This window comes from Poecilia latipinna, unplaced genomic scaffold, assembly GCF_001443285.1.
Source record: "Poecilia latipinna isolate Pla-1442-1.1 unplaced genomic scaffold, P_latipinna-1.0 Scaffold1076, whole genome shotgun sequence".
NCBI lineage: Eukaryota > Metazoa > Chordata > Actinopteri > Cyprinodontiformes > Poeciliidae > Poecilia > Poecilia latipinna.
In genome coordinates this window covers 1550-15438 of record NW_015113692.1, presented here as the reverse complement: position 1 = coordinate 15438, position 13889 = coordinate 1550, and the positions used below count along the sequence as shown (strand labels likewise).

The window sequence follows — 13889 nt, the reverse complement described above, 5'->3', positions numbered from 1 at the left end:
CAACTCAGAGTGCTTTGAACTACTGAGGTAGTAATAAAAAAAAAAAGCCAGTCTGGCACAATATACTACCTTCAGTGGAAAACACCAACACAAGCATTTAGCTGCATTATTTGCTGGAACAGAATCATTAATATGTTTGTTGGCATGATCAAGTGAACCTGAGGCGGAGATTAGGAGGGCATGGTCCTGAATAATTCCTCACAAAGAGGTCAAAAGTACTATCCTGCTCCCTGGTGTCCATAACACCGGCCTAGGAGAGTGTCAGATGAAATGTTTGCTGACAGAAGAGAGAAGGGGGAGAGCTGACTGAGCTTACTGGGCCTCAGAGCCAGGATTAGCCTCTTTGCCCTTGTCTGAGCAAGGCATGAGCAAGCAAGACAGCAGAAACATTGCAGGGCCGAAAGTGGGAGTGGACGTGATGCATACAGCAAGAAGTGGGGAATCAAAGACGTAGGCCCTTGTAAAAATGGGTCTTGGATAGAGAGAGAGAGAGGAAGAAAGACAGAGGCACTTTTCAAAGCAGTGATTGTTCAGAAGAAGCAGACCTGCAGGCCATGGTCATGCCCTCTTTGTGTGGGAGAATTCATGTGTTCAGAACGCACCATGTACATCCATCTGTAAAAGTTCAGCTTTTACTTCTCTGACCATCAGCGGGACCAGTAGTGCTCAGAGACAAAAGATAAGAACACCATGACATTAAGAAATGGCTTTTCACTGACTGCTAAGTTCCTGCAAAGGCTAAACAGTGTTCAGTGGCTGGAGACATGACTGTGTTTAAAATTTAGATGGCATTTTTAAAATTTGTACACTGGATCTTAATAAAGGGAAATTACTTGCATGTCTCACCAGTTCCAGACAGTGTTGTGCAAGCACATTTATACCCCTTCAAGTTTTAAAAAAAATATATTTATCTCACAACATTTAGTGTATTTAAATAGGATATATATCTATACCAAGACTCCAGTGCATAACTGTGAAGCGGGAGGGGAGAAGGGCATGCTTTTCAAAACTTTTTTTGAAATAAAAATCACGGAACTGTGGCAGGTGAAGATATTAATTCCCTTTTTTGATCTCTCTAATTAAAATTCGGAGCATACAACATACCCATGGTTACTGTTAAGGACCTGCAGAGATTCGTAACTCGGGCATGGCGAACTCACATCATGACGACTCTTAGTCATGCTCTTTACAAACCTGAACAGGGAACAGGGAAAGAAAATGCCACTGTTGAATGGAAGCCGTGAGGAATCCTAGTTACAGTTTGCTACAAGCAGTGTATGCAGCAAAGATAATATGGAAGCCAGTCAGATGAACCTAAATTCAACTCTTTTTAACCTACATGCAAAACAGGTGAATCAAATGTCCTAACCAAATCAACCTGTTCTTTTGAACGTGGTACTAACATCAACATTTGATGGGATGCTTTTCACCAGCAGAGGTAGAGTAGTATGCCAGAGCTGATGGGAAGATGGATGATGCTAAACACAGGGCAGTACAGGAAGAAAACCTGAGAGACTTTAGACTGGGGTGAAAGTTCACCTTCCAAAATTACAACAGTACTTAACATGGAACAAAAGAATCAATGAAGTTTCTTTGAGGTAAACTTGAAAATTCATGTGCTCAAAAAACTTCCATCCAGTCTGATTGAGCTCCTTTTATTTTACATAGAAAAGGCAGAGATGTCATTTTCTACATGTGTGGTGTTGATGGAAACAAATTCCATAAGACCTGCAACTGTGATTGTTGCAAAAATTACTGATTCAGAAGGCCTGAGTATATATGCCACATTTTTAGATTTCTGTAAATAAATAAATACAATAAAGATTTAAAAACAACGTACTGTATAGGGCAGTTGCCAAGAGATAACTCCTGTGGGTTAAGTTTCTGAAAAGAATTCAAATGTATTGCATTGCGGTATGTTGACAATATGAGCTGATGAAATGGGTGGGTTTATCCAAATATCATCCAGCTTTGTGTTATTTAGTTCGCTTAAATATAATCTTTTTTTGAAAATTATGTGATTATTTTGTATTTTTGTAAATTATTTAACTCAGTGGGGGACACTGCGTTCCCACAAACACACAAAGGCAGTGTTATTTGTTTCAAAGTGTCTGCTTCTTAACAGTGGGGGTTATAATTATTGGGAGTTTCGATTTCCCGCTCCCCTGTTTATTGATGTAATTATATCGACGTAACATTTAGGAGCTAAGTAAAATCCTCTGTTTGATATTGTCCTTGATCATATTAAAGATTATTTCTACATTATCACTTTGAGGATTAAAAACACAAGCCTGAGCCTGGAGCCAAAGCAACTGGGCTACTTTTTTTTTTTTCCTTGTGTACTGACCTCCACTGGATTCCTTTGAGATATTGACTTGAAAAGAGCCTCTAAATGCTTATCAACAGCAACAAGTTGTGCTTAACAGCAGGGGTGGAACATGCTCAAGAATGCTGAGGTGTTTTTTTTTGTTTTTTTTTTCTTAAATTAAGAGCTTACATGCTGCAGTCCTTTAGCAGTCTCATCATGTAAAGGGAAAGGACTGTCAAGATTAGCAGGGTGTGTTCATGTGATAAGAAAAGCGGCCACGACATGAAATTTTAACACAAAGAGAAGATTGGTGTTTTAGTCTCTTAATCCGTGGAAACCTGGTTAGCTTGCTGGGATTTTTTTTTGTCAGTATTCAGACATTTGCCTTTTGAAAAGCTATTTGTTTTTTCAGGTGAGCCAAATGACACACACTCATGGATAAATCTAGCAATCAGTCAGCGTTGATGTGCAGCAGCAAGAGGTTTTCTTTTTTTTCCTTCTTTTTATCCTTTTTTTCTGGTTTCACTCTGCTGTCTTTGGAAGATAACAGCAGGCAGCAGTTCTCATAAGAAAGACACAGTGTTGTTTTTGTGCTCTGTTAACTGATTGAGATAGGAAACCTTGGGAAAAAAATGAAATCACATCCTTTGGACCAAGAATGAAAGGCTGATATAGGGTGCGTGTCTATAAGCTCAACCTACCAACTGATGAGTCAGCTGTGGGACACGTGAGAGTAAAAAAAATGTTTGAAATTGAAAGTAGTAACTGATTCGTTCGAGCAACACACTGCCTTTACAAGCTCATTACCATACTTACCGTCACCACCAGAATACTGAGCTTAACCTACTCAAGCTATGCTCCGATCTTAAGTGGGCATTTCCAAAGTGCAAGAGTGATAAATCGATAGGAACACTCACTGAAGTTATTATTTGGAAAATTGTTGATTTCTCAACAATCCCCAATTAGGGGTGTCACACTACATTCAACTCCAAAGGCAAGAATATGACAATATTTCCACAAGAAGTGAGATTAGAACAGATTCAAGCGTTTTTTTTTTTGTTCTTTTTTTTTTGTTTTTGTTTGTTTTCCATGTATGGAGACCTCAGTCTTCTGCACTGTAGTCTTGGGTTTGAGTCCCTACCTGTTGACCTTTGCTACATGCCCCTCTCACAACCAACTTTCCTTTTGCTTCATGATCAAATAAAGGCCACAATAGGTGACAAACGACCATAAAAAAATATTAATGTTTTTACAAGTAGAATAAAAACTATTCTTTATTCTTTAGACTCCATCTAAAGCAGTGTTTTGCAGAATGTGTTTGTAGTATGGATTTATTGGATGTCTCCATGGAGCCTCTTTGGAGGGTTTCTGTTCCACTGGGATAACAACACTGGGGCAGACACAGAACTTATATCCTTCTATATCTCTTCTGGCCTTTGAACACCTCGACATCCACCGGAATGTGCTGCAGAAAGCAGATAAGCAGGAGGCAAAGGAAAGATGTTTGCTCAGTGCAGAACAATCAAGTATAGATTTGATCAGTCTAGATGTTTATATGAGCAAGTGATGGTCAAACCAAGTATAATTTCCTAAAAAGGAAAAACTGCTTTGCCCTACTAATTAAGTGCCAATATAGACAGCTGCAAAGCGACTGTTAATTTATAATAAAAGTTGATTAATACAAACTCTTTAACTCATTATTAAGGAAAAAGGGAGTTTAACTTTGGAAATTGTGATTCTGAAACCTGTGCAAATATTGGTTTGTACTAAGAGAGAGAGAAAAAAAACTGAGACAAAGGTATGATAGATAAATAAAATATAAAACATTAAAATAAGGGAAAGCCTGAAAATCAAAGAAAGGTTTTATGACATGTCTGGTGGATTGTATTCCCTTAATGCGTTTCTGATCAATGACCGACTGTAATTAATACGAAGGGACAAGGATGAAATATTTATTAGACTCCCAGCATCATGTTTTCATTTTTTATTTTGCTTTGTCCCAGTCTTTTTTTTTTTCTTTTGGTCTTGCTAATTTGTCACATCAATAGTCACAAATTAAGAAAAAGTAATTGCTTTGAAATCTTTAAACAGTTGAAAAAAAGTGTCTTTCTTCTCAAAATTAGTCTGTTTAACTGTGTTGTCATTTTCTGCGTGTGATGGATATTGCGTTGGTTCGCGGATCTGATAAATTACACTCTGCTTTTTTTAGGTTTCCCCTTCTTTTGCTCCACTTTTCTTTTTCTTTTTTTCTTACCAGAAGCTGGTAAATTATGACAGCATTCTTCTTCATGCTGTTGCTGCATGGCATACAAACTAGAATTGCTGTATCATTTACCATGAAACTTGATAGATTTGCAGGATGCCAGAAGCCTACGAATGCTTTCCCCTGGAATTGAAGGAAGCTCTATATTGTAATTTCTCCTACAAAAGCCTTCTCTGCTTTACAGTGCATTTATAAGGCGTAGACAGTAAAATGTGCAGAGTGATTATTTTGATCGCAGGGCCTGTTTGAGTGAAACTGCCCGTTTGCTTCTTGCTTACACTGCGACTCCATTACCTATTGATTTTTCCCCCTCAGAAATGCCCAGCAAGGTCAGAGAATCCTTTGATGTCCTCAGCTGTCTCCACTCCTTCTCGCTTTCTATTATCTCGTTCCTCTGCTCTCCGTGCCTTCTTTCTTGTTAGTCTCTTCTCCCAGGCCTTCTCCACACTCTGTCAATCATGCACCATGACCGAGCTTACCTGTATCGAAAGTTATTCTGTTCTTGGAGGAACCAAGGAAGGAAAGAAAAGGGCGGATGTGTGTGTGTGTGTGTGTGTGTCTCGGGGCAAGGCTGTAGGGGTTTGAGGGTAAAGAGGTGGATAAGTGAACGCAGCAGAGCACAGGATCCTGAATACAAACCAGATATTAATCCTGAAGCCACAGGGGGAATGAAAGCAAACAACAATATTATATGTGTTTAAATATATGTTTTTACTTTCACCAAGATTATGTAAAGACTAATTTTCATTTCCAACATACAACACTTTGTTTTACCTTTCAGAGTGTGAGAATAGTAAAATTATCTCTCCATTATCTTTCAATAAAGTTGAGTGATTCAAATCTAGAAATGAAACTAATGTATTGCACAAAATTACAAACTTTTTCTGTTTAATTTTAGCTTTGTTAGCTTAGAGTTAACAAAATGGCAAAACTGTTTTCTCAGAACTTTAAAATGTTATATAAAAAAAACAGTAAAATAAAGAATTTGCCATCCAAAAATGTTATATTTTGACCTGTCCAATCATCTGGATGACTGCTAATTCCACAGGTGTCCAGCAGACACTCCTCACACCCTCCTTAATGGGGATAAGTCACAAAAGTTTATTTAGAAGGAAGCTGTCTGCTCTCATTGCTGTTTCTAAGCCCATTACTGGAAGGTTTAGGGGAAGGAAAATGGTTGGTATACAATGCTGTACAAGCAACTGGGGTTACTGCTGTCTCCAGAGTATTGAGATTAATGTCCCAGGGCCTGCAAGTAGAACAGGAAGGCACAGAATCCAAGTTGGTCCATTGTTAAGTTTCAACAGTCTGTGATGATTTGGGGAGCCATGTTATCCGCTGATATTGCTCTGATATTATCAAGTCCAAAGTCAGCTGCTTTTCCTCCCATCTTTTGGCAAGTTTGACAAAGATAGTGATTTTATTTTCCTTTAGAACTTGGTACCCAAACTGCCCTAAGTACCAGTACCTGGTTAGTGACCATTAACAGCAAAATGATTGGACTAAGCTCAATGGAAAATCTACGGATTTCTGACAAGAGGAAGATGAGTGACACCAGGTCCAATAATGCAGGTTAGCTAAATCAACTATTAAAGAGGTAGATATATTTGTTTTCCAGGCACGTAGTAACATTTTATAGCATAATGAAGTAACTGTGCTACCTTCAGTTGTTATAAAAAATGCTACAGATGTATCGAACATGACTTAAAAGAGAACTGACTTTGCAATTTAACACCTTGTAATTAGCTTCTGTTTCTTTAAGAAGCTCCTGCTCTTTCTGACACTCCGCCTTAAATACGTCATCACAATAACCTCCGTTCTTCATTAACCCTGTAACATTACAAGTAGCTGCTATTTTAATTTGAATGGTGTAATAAACTAACTTCTTCTAATGCCTCGATAAACACCTGTACAGTATAGTGTTTTTATTTATGTGGGATATAGATATAAATACCAAACAAAAGCTGTGGATTTTGACTTAAAGTTGTTTCAGTCGAAGAAGCTTAAAGGCATTTTCAGTAGCAAGCCGTAAAACAGAGAGACAATGGACAGGCTTATCTGTTTGTTTCTCTGCCTCTATGTTTGCATGTGTGTGTGTGTGTGTGTGTGTGTGTGTGTGTGTGTGTGTGTGTGTGTGTGTGTGTGTGCGTGCGCGCGTGCATGCAGGTGTGTGTCCACCAACGGTGTGCTTTATTGTGAAACTGCCATGCTTTTCTGTTAGTGATAGTCTTTCCTCAAGGAACGAGCTCAACTGCTAACCTCATTCGTTTTCATTCGTGCTGCTTTGCTGAACATTGGAGCAAAGTTTGGAAGCAGTCCAACACTCTGTCTGATTTTTGTAAACAACTTCTAAAAAAAAAAAAGGGTGAGCGAAATGGAGGAATATTTGGCATCAGTAAAGCAGAAACTGCACAAAGGTTTATGAGCAAGGTGGAACAGAACTGATTGTCGGTAATATCAGGGTAGACAGCAGTGTTTACATCCAAAGTTCAGGACTATTGAACCAGTAAACTTTCATAGAATAAAAGTCAAAAGCTAATAAGTTTTTATCTTTGGCATGTCTTCTACCCTCTGCTTTCTCCATGTAATTAATTTTTTAACTTCCTGCTCTCAAAACTCCTTGGCTCAGGCTATAAATGGCTAAAAAGCCACAAAATACAGCTAAGCACATTAAGTTTATCCTTCCGATGGGCTCTGCGTCTCCCACCCACAGCTTTCCACTCATGAGTTTGCCCTTCGTTTGACTTTTGAGCTAATTTGAAGCGCAAACATTGACTGAGATGAATCGTAGCCAGCAGTTAAAGCGGTAATGAGGATTCAGATGAGGGAGGAAGTGACTGACGAAGCTTCTTGCAGAAAACACTTCTTTTAGCAAAGCTCGCAGAGCACCAAAAATAGAGAGAGACAAACTTGTGTGAAAGCAAAGTAGAAACTTTCAATCTTAGCTGACAAGTACACAATGAAATTCTCAGGAAAAAAAAAAAAAAAAAAAAACATTGAAATACAGCAGATGTTATATAAATGCAGATAGAGAATAAAAAATGATGTTTATTTTTATTTTTTTTGCTAAATTAATTTTTACCTCAGTCTTCTGCAGCGGCGAGTATTTTTATTATCATTATTTTATTTTGGCTTCTTCTGCAGCCCTGAAGCTTGTCTATTTTTCTTCCTTTGGCTCTAATGAATGTGATACAGCATGCAAAATGTGATTTGGCTGAGCAGAGCTTCTGCCATCCAGGTAAACAAAGACTCCCTAGATAACATACACATAGATTGGTTGCTATCCGGTCTTCCTCCTGCATCCAGCGGATTACGTTTCATCCCAGGGATGCACGCTCCAAAACCAATGCGGTTGTTATGCGTCCTCTCCCCTCACCCTGATATACCCGGCTTGAAAGAGCTCATAAATCAGTCTGCCAAAGTATATTGTGCAGGGAAAAATGTGTGCCCCTGGCATTTGAGACAACCCTTTGCCAGCCTATGAGAAGGCCAGTTCCACCCTTTGTGTTCAGTACAGAAAACAAAGAGAATATACAATACACACAATACCTTGTGGGTTGTTTTCAGATTTATTGGCTGCCAATTAACTTTTTCTGTTTCAACTTTTTTTTTTCTATTTAATAGACATCAGAATACTTTTAATCCTTTCATGTGTTCTTTTATTGTATTATTTCAGTTTTACTTGGGAGTTTTATGAGCTTGACCCATACAAAATAGTGCAAAGTAGTGGAACATATGTGTAATTTTTACAAATAAAGTATAAAATGTTTAGTTGTAGATTGTTACTGTGCCTCTCCTAATTTAATACTTTGTAGAGCCATTTTTTTCCCCTACATCTGCAAGACTTCCGATCTCTGTACCAGTTTCTAGAGACTGAAATCTTGCCCTCTATTTGCAAAATAACTCACTCTAAGAATGTACAGTGTTTGCATACAATCGGTTTTTAGGTCTTGTCAAATGTTCTGAGATGAATTTAGGTCTGGACCATGTTGATTTTCACACATTTAGCATGCTAACCAAAAATATTTATTTTTGTTTCTTCTTACTCTTGTTTACTTGGTCTAACAACTTTAAGGCCTTCGCTGAACTGTGGTATTTACACTAAAGTTAAATCACAAGCAGGTGGGCTTTATTTGCTCATAAGACGACTTCTGAAGTCAATGGTTTCAATGGAATTTATTTAGGGGCATTGGAGGAAAGGGGATTGATTGCAAATGACTTCCACACTTTTCATTTGTAAAGTTTTGAAAACTATGCATCACTTTACCCCCTACTTTTCAATTATGCACTTTTTTTGTGTGTGTGTGTAAATCTTTAAAGTGGTTTTATACTTTATGGACCTACCCAAAGCAATAAGATAAAAATATTTCAACGGTTTTGGATGTGACACGAGGAAAGGTTTTAAAGTTAAACAAATAGGAGTACTTTTTCAAGCTTTTGTACCTGAGGAGAATAACTCCGAAGCAGTTTAACGGCAACCGAAGCAAAGCAAAGGAGATGTACGAGATGACTTTGTTTGTAAAAACAGTAGCAGTAGCGTCTTTTATCCATTTTTCTTTTATGTGTTCAGGCCTCACCAGCCCAGTATTGTTACAGTCAACTTAGCCATATGCTATTATTTCCTGCCCACACGTTTTTGTTTTCTGTTTTTTTTGTTCTTGCTCCCAGGGAAGATCAAGATGAGCTAAAAGCTAGTGGGGTTTGTGCTAAACTGAGTCCAATGAACATTGATGTTCTGCAGGCTTGTCACTCAAGTCTCAGGCCTGTCCTTGGAGATAAGACCCATGGCCTACTTAGGCTCATCGATGATGGGATCTATACAAACACTCTCCCACGCAATTTGCTGTCTTTGTCTTTGCTGGTAACTTGGTTTCACCTATTGGTTCCTGGTGTGCAGAACTATCCTTTTGTGTCATATTTGTTCGAAAGTGAAGGTAAACCTTATGAGAAAATATGTGCTGAATAGTAATGTGTCTCTATAACAACACATTTGTTCTGAAGTTTGGGCCTTGAATATTATTTATGATCGGTTCAGAGTTTTCAGTTGGAAATAGAGTATTTGTGCAAATTGCTTTATCGACATAAAACCTTGAAGAAAACCCAGTTGACTTCTTTGGGTAGTTCCTCCTTTTCTTTATGCATCGTATTTAAAGCTAATACTGTTACAAAATATGATGTAGCACATTGAAAACTGCAGTTGCATCTGCTTATTATGCACAGACTAATCTTTTGTCCCTCTTTGTGACATGTCTCCTGACTCCCTGTGTCCTGACAGCTAAGGTCAAGTCTAAGTGTTCTTCCACATTCTTCGCCTGTGCTAATGGTGTCCACTGCATCATCGGAAGGTTCCGCTGCAATGGCTTCAGCGACTGTCCTGATGGGAGCGACGAGGAGAACTGCAGTGAGTCTCTCACACCGTGGTGTCCAAGCTGAGCAACACTCATATGCTTCCAGGCCACAGTCACAAAACGTTATAGTTTGTTCCAAGATGTACCAGCCTCGGGTCATTACACTTTATGGATGAGAGAGGGCCAAAAATGTGGCTTCCTGGCATGAGATATTTAAATAGCACTCCTGCAAAATCTGAACAGAGTGTTAAGGTGGTGATAGACACTAGTAATTTTCCAGGAAGGTTTAATTTCACTTTGTGAAGGGAGTTCTGGACCGGATGGCAAGATTGAGTGATGAACTTCATTTGTAATTCCATGTCAGAGATCATTTGGATTTTGTGTAAATGTGAAAAAAAATTACAGCGTATTGGACAGTAAAGTTTATAGGGTTTATTTATTGGACCAGGTCTATGTTTACCAAAATACTACATCACCATTTTGATGTTTTTAATGCATAGCTTATGACTGTCAACGATGAAGGAATTATTAACTTATTTATTAAACAGGATTGCTTAACCATCAGATATTCCAACTTTTGCAAAAAAAGGGTCAAATATGCAGCTATTATTAAAGCTTGTCATTTGCTGTCATTAATAAAAGCAAAACTCAAGATTTTTGCAGCCTTTGACCATTATAATTTGTTTGATTTAATAATTAAAAATATGTCTGTATTAATTTTATTATGGACTCTCTTTTGACATTCAGTTTTCTTTTGAACATTTATACAAGCTTTCAGGAGATAATAAATATTTATCTTTATCTTATTCTTGCAAACTGTCTGGAATACTTAAGTTTAAACATTGGTGACGTTTCCTTTAAAAACTGCAAAATGTCACATTTTAATTGTGCAAACTGTGTTACTGGTGCGACGTACCATTTGCCTGGCAGCACAATTGAAGAAGCAGATCTCTCTTTTGAAGGACTTTCTACTTAGCTTAAATTTACTACTGCGCATTGTAATAAAACAAAAATATGGCAAGAATTTTACGCACTCTACTGTACACTGGCTTTTAAATTAATCAAAATCAACAAGACAGACTCACTCGTCTTCCAGGAGGTCAAGGTGTCCTCACAGTTGAACACGTTGTGGGGTTGAGGGAATGCTATGTGAGCTGAGCGCAAAACACATTTCCAGGAAGAAACTGTTCTTTTTAGGTTACAGACTTAAATCCAGAGTTGAATCTTTTGAACTGTCAGGTGAAACTTCTGAAGCAGAACAAAGATAAAGTCTTCAGTTAAGAACATTTGAATTTGTAATACTCGTAGTTTCTTGAGGCACTTCCCAGAGGATCACCTTTTCACTTGTCACTTCCAGGTCAAATTAAGACAGGCAAAGAGGAATCTGACAACATTTTGTCATATTAGGGTATGTATCGCTTAATCCTTTAGACATAATAGTTTAAAACTATTATTTAGAAATCTGACCTGTTCTGACAGTAAGTTTGCTATAAGGAAGTAAAAACCAAGCATTCATGAACAACTGTATATTTACACATTTCTCATAATGTTTCTCCAATGTCTTTATTCCTTCTTTTCAGTCCTCCTTCATTTTATTTATACTTTTCTGCATATGAATAATGAGATATTGCTAACAAAAGTTACATGAAACCCCGGCTTAGATGTTATTTTTGAGTATAACAGAAGTCTATAAAAAAAAAAAAAAATCCTGGTTAAAAATTAGGAATTTTTGTGCTCTACATTTACTTTTCTGTTAACCTATATTCCTTAAGTATTTCTATATTGTTTTTCTCATGTCCCATATATTAGTAGCATCTTGGATTAACACTTCCAATTCTGTCACCTTTATTTGAAAAATGTTAAGTCATCTCCACTCGTTTGAATTGCATGACTTCCAATAAAGTTTCTTCTCACAGAACCACTTCACTGCTTTCCCTCTGAGAATCACTTCTATCACTCGCCATTGTCAAAGACAATGTTCTTTGCCTGCAGGGCTCACACTCAACTATCTAATCGTTCCATTTAAAGGAGCTTTGCTCCAAGCTCACAGCAAATACTGCGTCACAACTGTGTAATTGTGTGAAAATTCTCAGAAGGTGATTATGCCTCCTTTTAAGAAGTAGAACGAAGACAAAAGAGCTGAACACGAGTTAAAAAGGAGTTTGTGGCTCCGAGTGGGATTTGGCATGTTTTTATTCTTTTCTCTGGATTTAGGCTTTTATCAGAACTTACCAATCATATCATGAACAAGTTTATATTTTTTCTTATCATTTCCAAAAAGAAAATGCCCTTCAAATATCCTCTTCCATCCATTATCTGAACACGCTTATCCTTTCAAAGTCCCGGGGGGAGAAGGGGGGGAGCCCATCTCCAGTGGTCATCTGGTGAGGCTCAGTTTTATTTTATTTTAGCAGAATGAAATGGTGCAGGTTGGGAAGAAGATGAAAATAAAACAACTGCAGTTCTGCCTGTAGATTATTTGTTTATATTTAACGTGATTCAGGTCTCTCATAAATTGTTTCCTGTTTTTCAGTTGTAGCCAGTTTGAATAGAAACTTTGTCTCTAAGACCTTCTGTGAGCAAATTGCTGACCTTTGACACTTGTCCTTTCTCAACCACAGCAGGCAACCCCCTCGTGTGCTCAGAGACTCGCTTCAAGTGTCGAAACGGCCGTTGTGTAGACCGAAGCTTTCTCTGCAATGGCCAGAACAACTGTATGGACAACAGTGATGAGGAGCTCTGCCTGACCACAGCAGGTAGGTCTTCAAATCTCCCAAGAAAACATTCATGCACAGGAAATATGAATGCAAATCTTTGTTTTTGTTTTTTTGTTTTTTTTAACAAAACTCGAAATGGAAACTCTACCGTGGCAAAGATAATCAGCCTAAGATTGATGGTTAATGAAGAACTCTGAACTGCAGCAGGAAAAAGGCTGAAACTATTTTCAAGCAATTTGATTTGCCTTTTTCTTCAAACACACTGGTTATGCCTGATTAGGAACATACTGTACCTTGCAAAGCTATTTATAATCCTTAAACCTTTTTTACATTTTGTCATCTTACAACCGCAGACGTAATGGGATTTAGTGTAGAAGCAGAATTAAACTATATGTGGTTTTCAATATTCCTTGCTAGCATCTGGAAGGGTGCCATGCATATGCATTCACGCCCTTGTGCTATGATACCCTTGAAAAAAATGTTATGTACACAGAAATCTCTATGCAATTTATTCTCTGTGAATATGGCTTTTTTCTAGGGCGTCCCAGAGGTTTACTAGAAAACATTAGTAAAAACAAAAGTACCATCAGGACAAATGAGCACTGTGGACAGATCAAGAATAAATCTGAGGAGAAGCAATACACCAAGCTTGTATCTTCCACTGTCTAAAAATAAAAAGTGAAAAACAACTGCTAATTTTGCAGGACAAATATAGACCATTTATTAGAAAAACAGCCAGGAGGCCAGGTTGCCTTTGGGGGAGCTGTTGAGATATAAAGCTCATGTTGGAAAATCTGTTCACAGGATAAGTCATATTCACTGAACACAGAAATTTGAGCTTTATAGAAAAGTGGAAAAAGGGAAACCATTGGACCAAATGTCTGCAGTTTGCCATAAGTCATATACTGTAAGACAATGGCAAACATAGGAAGGGGCTCTGATCACATAAAACCAATATATGTCATAGTTTCTGTTTCATAGTCAATCTATAATCATTTTTCATAATTCATGAGTGGCAACACTCCAAATGGAAATTGTGATAGTAGGTGTATGTGTAACATTCACTCAGGTTGTATTTGACTTAAATATCTTAGGTGGACTTCTGCAGCAGAATGCAAAGTAGATGGCAGTAAAGACTCTGTGTAAACTATAGATACAATGGTTAAATTGAGAAGGCGCTGTTCACGGACATCCAATGTTCCCATCATCTGGATCCCAGTTACATCTTATTGAAAATGTGTCATACGGTCTGT

General features: G+C 37.8%; 1 protein-coding gene across 1 annotated transcript in view; it reads left to right on the top strand.

The window, feature by feature from the left end:
- Positions 1-13274, top strand: part of LOC106959402 (low-density lipoprotein receptor class A domain-containing protein 3) — a 59148-nt gene extending 45874 nt beyond the window's left edge. Inside the window, exons 3-4 of the mRNA XM_015051963.1 lie at positions 9847-9972; positions 12541-13274. Coding sequence (XP_014907449.1) covers positions 9847-9972; positions 12541-12833 — 419 coding nt within the window. The 3' untranslated portion in view covers positions 12834-13274. The remainder of the gene's footprint in view (positions 1-9846; positions 9973-12540) is intronic.
- The last annotated feature ends 615 nt before the right edge of the window (positions 13275-13889 follow it).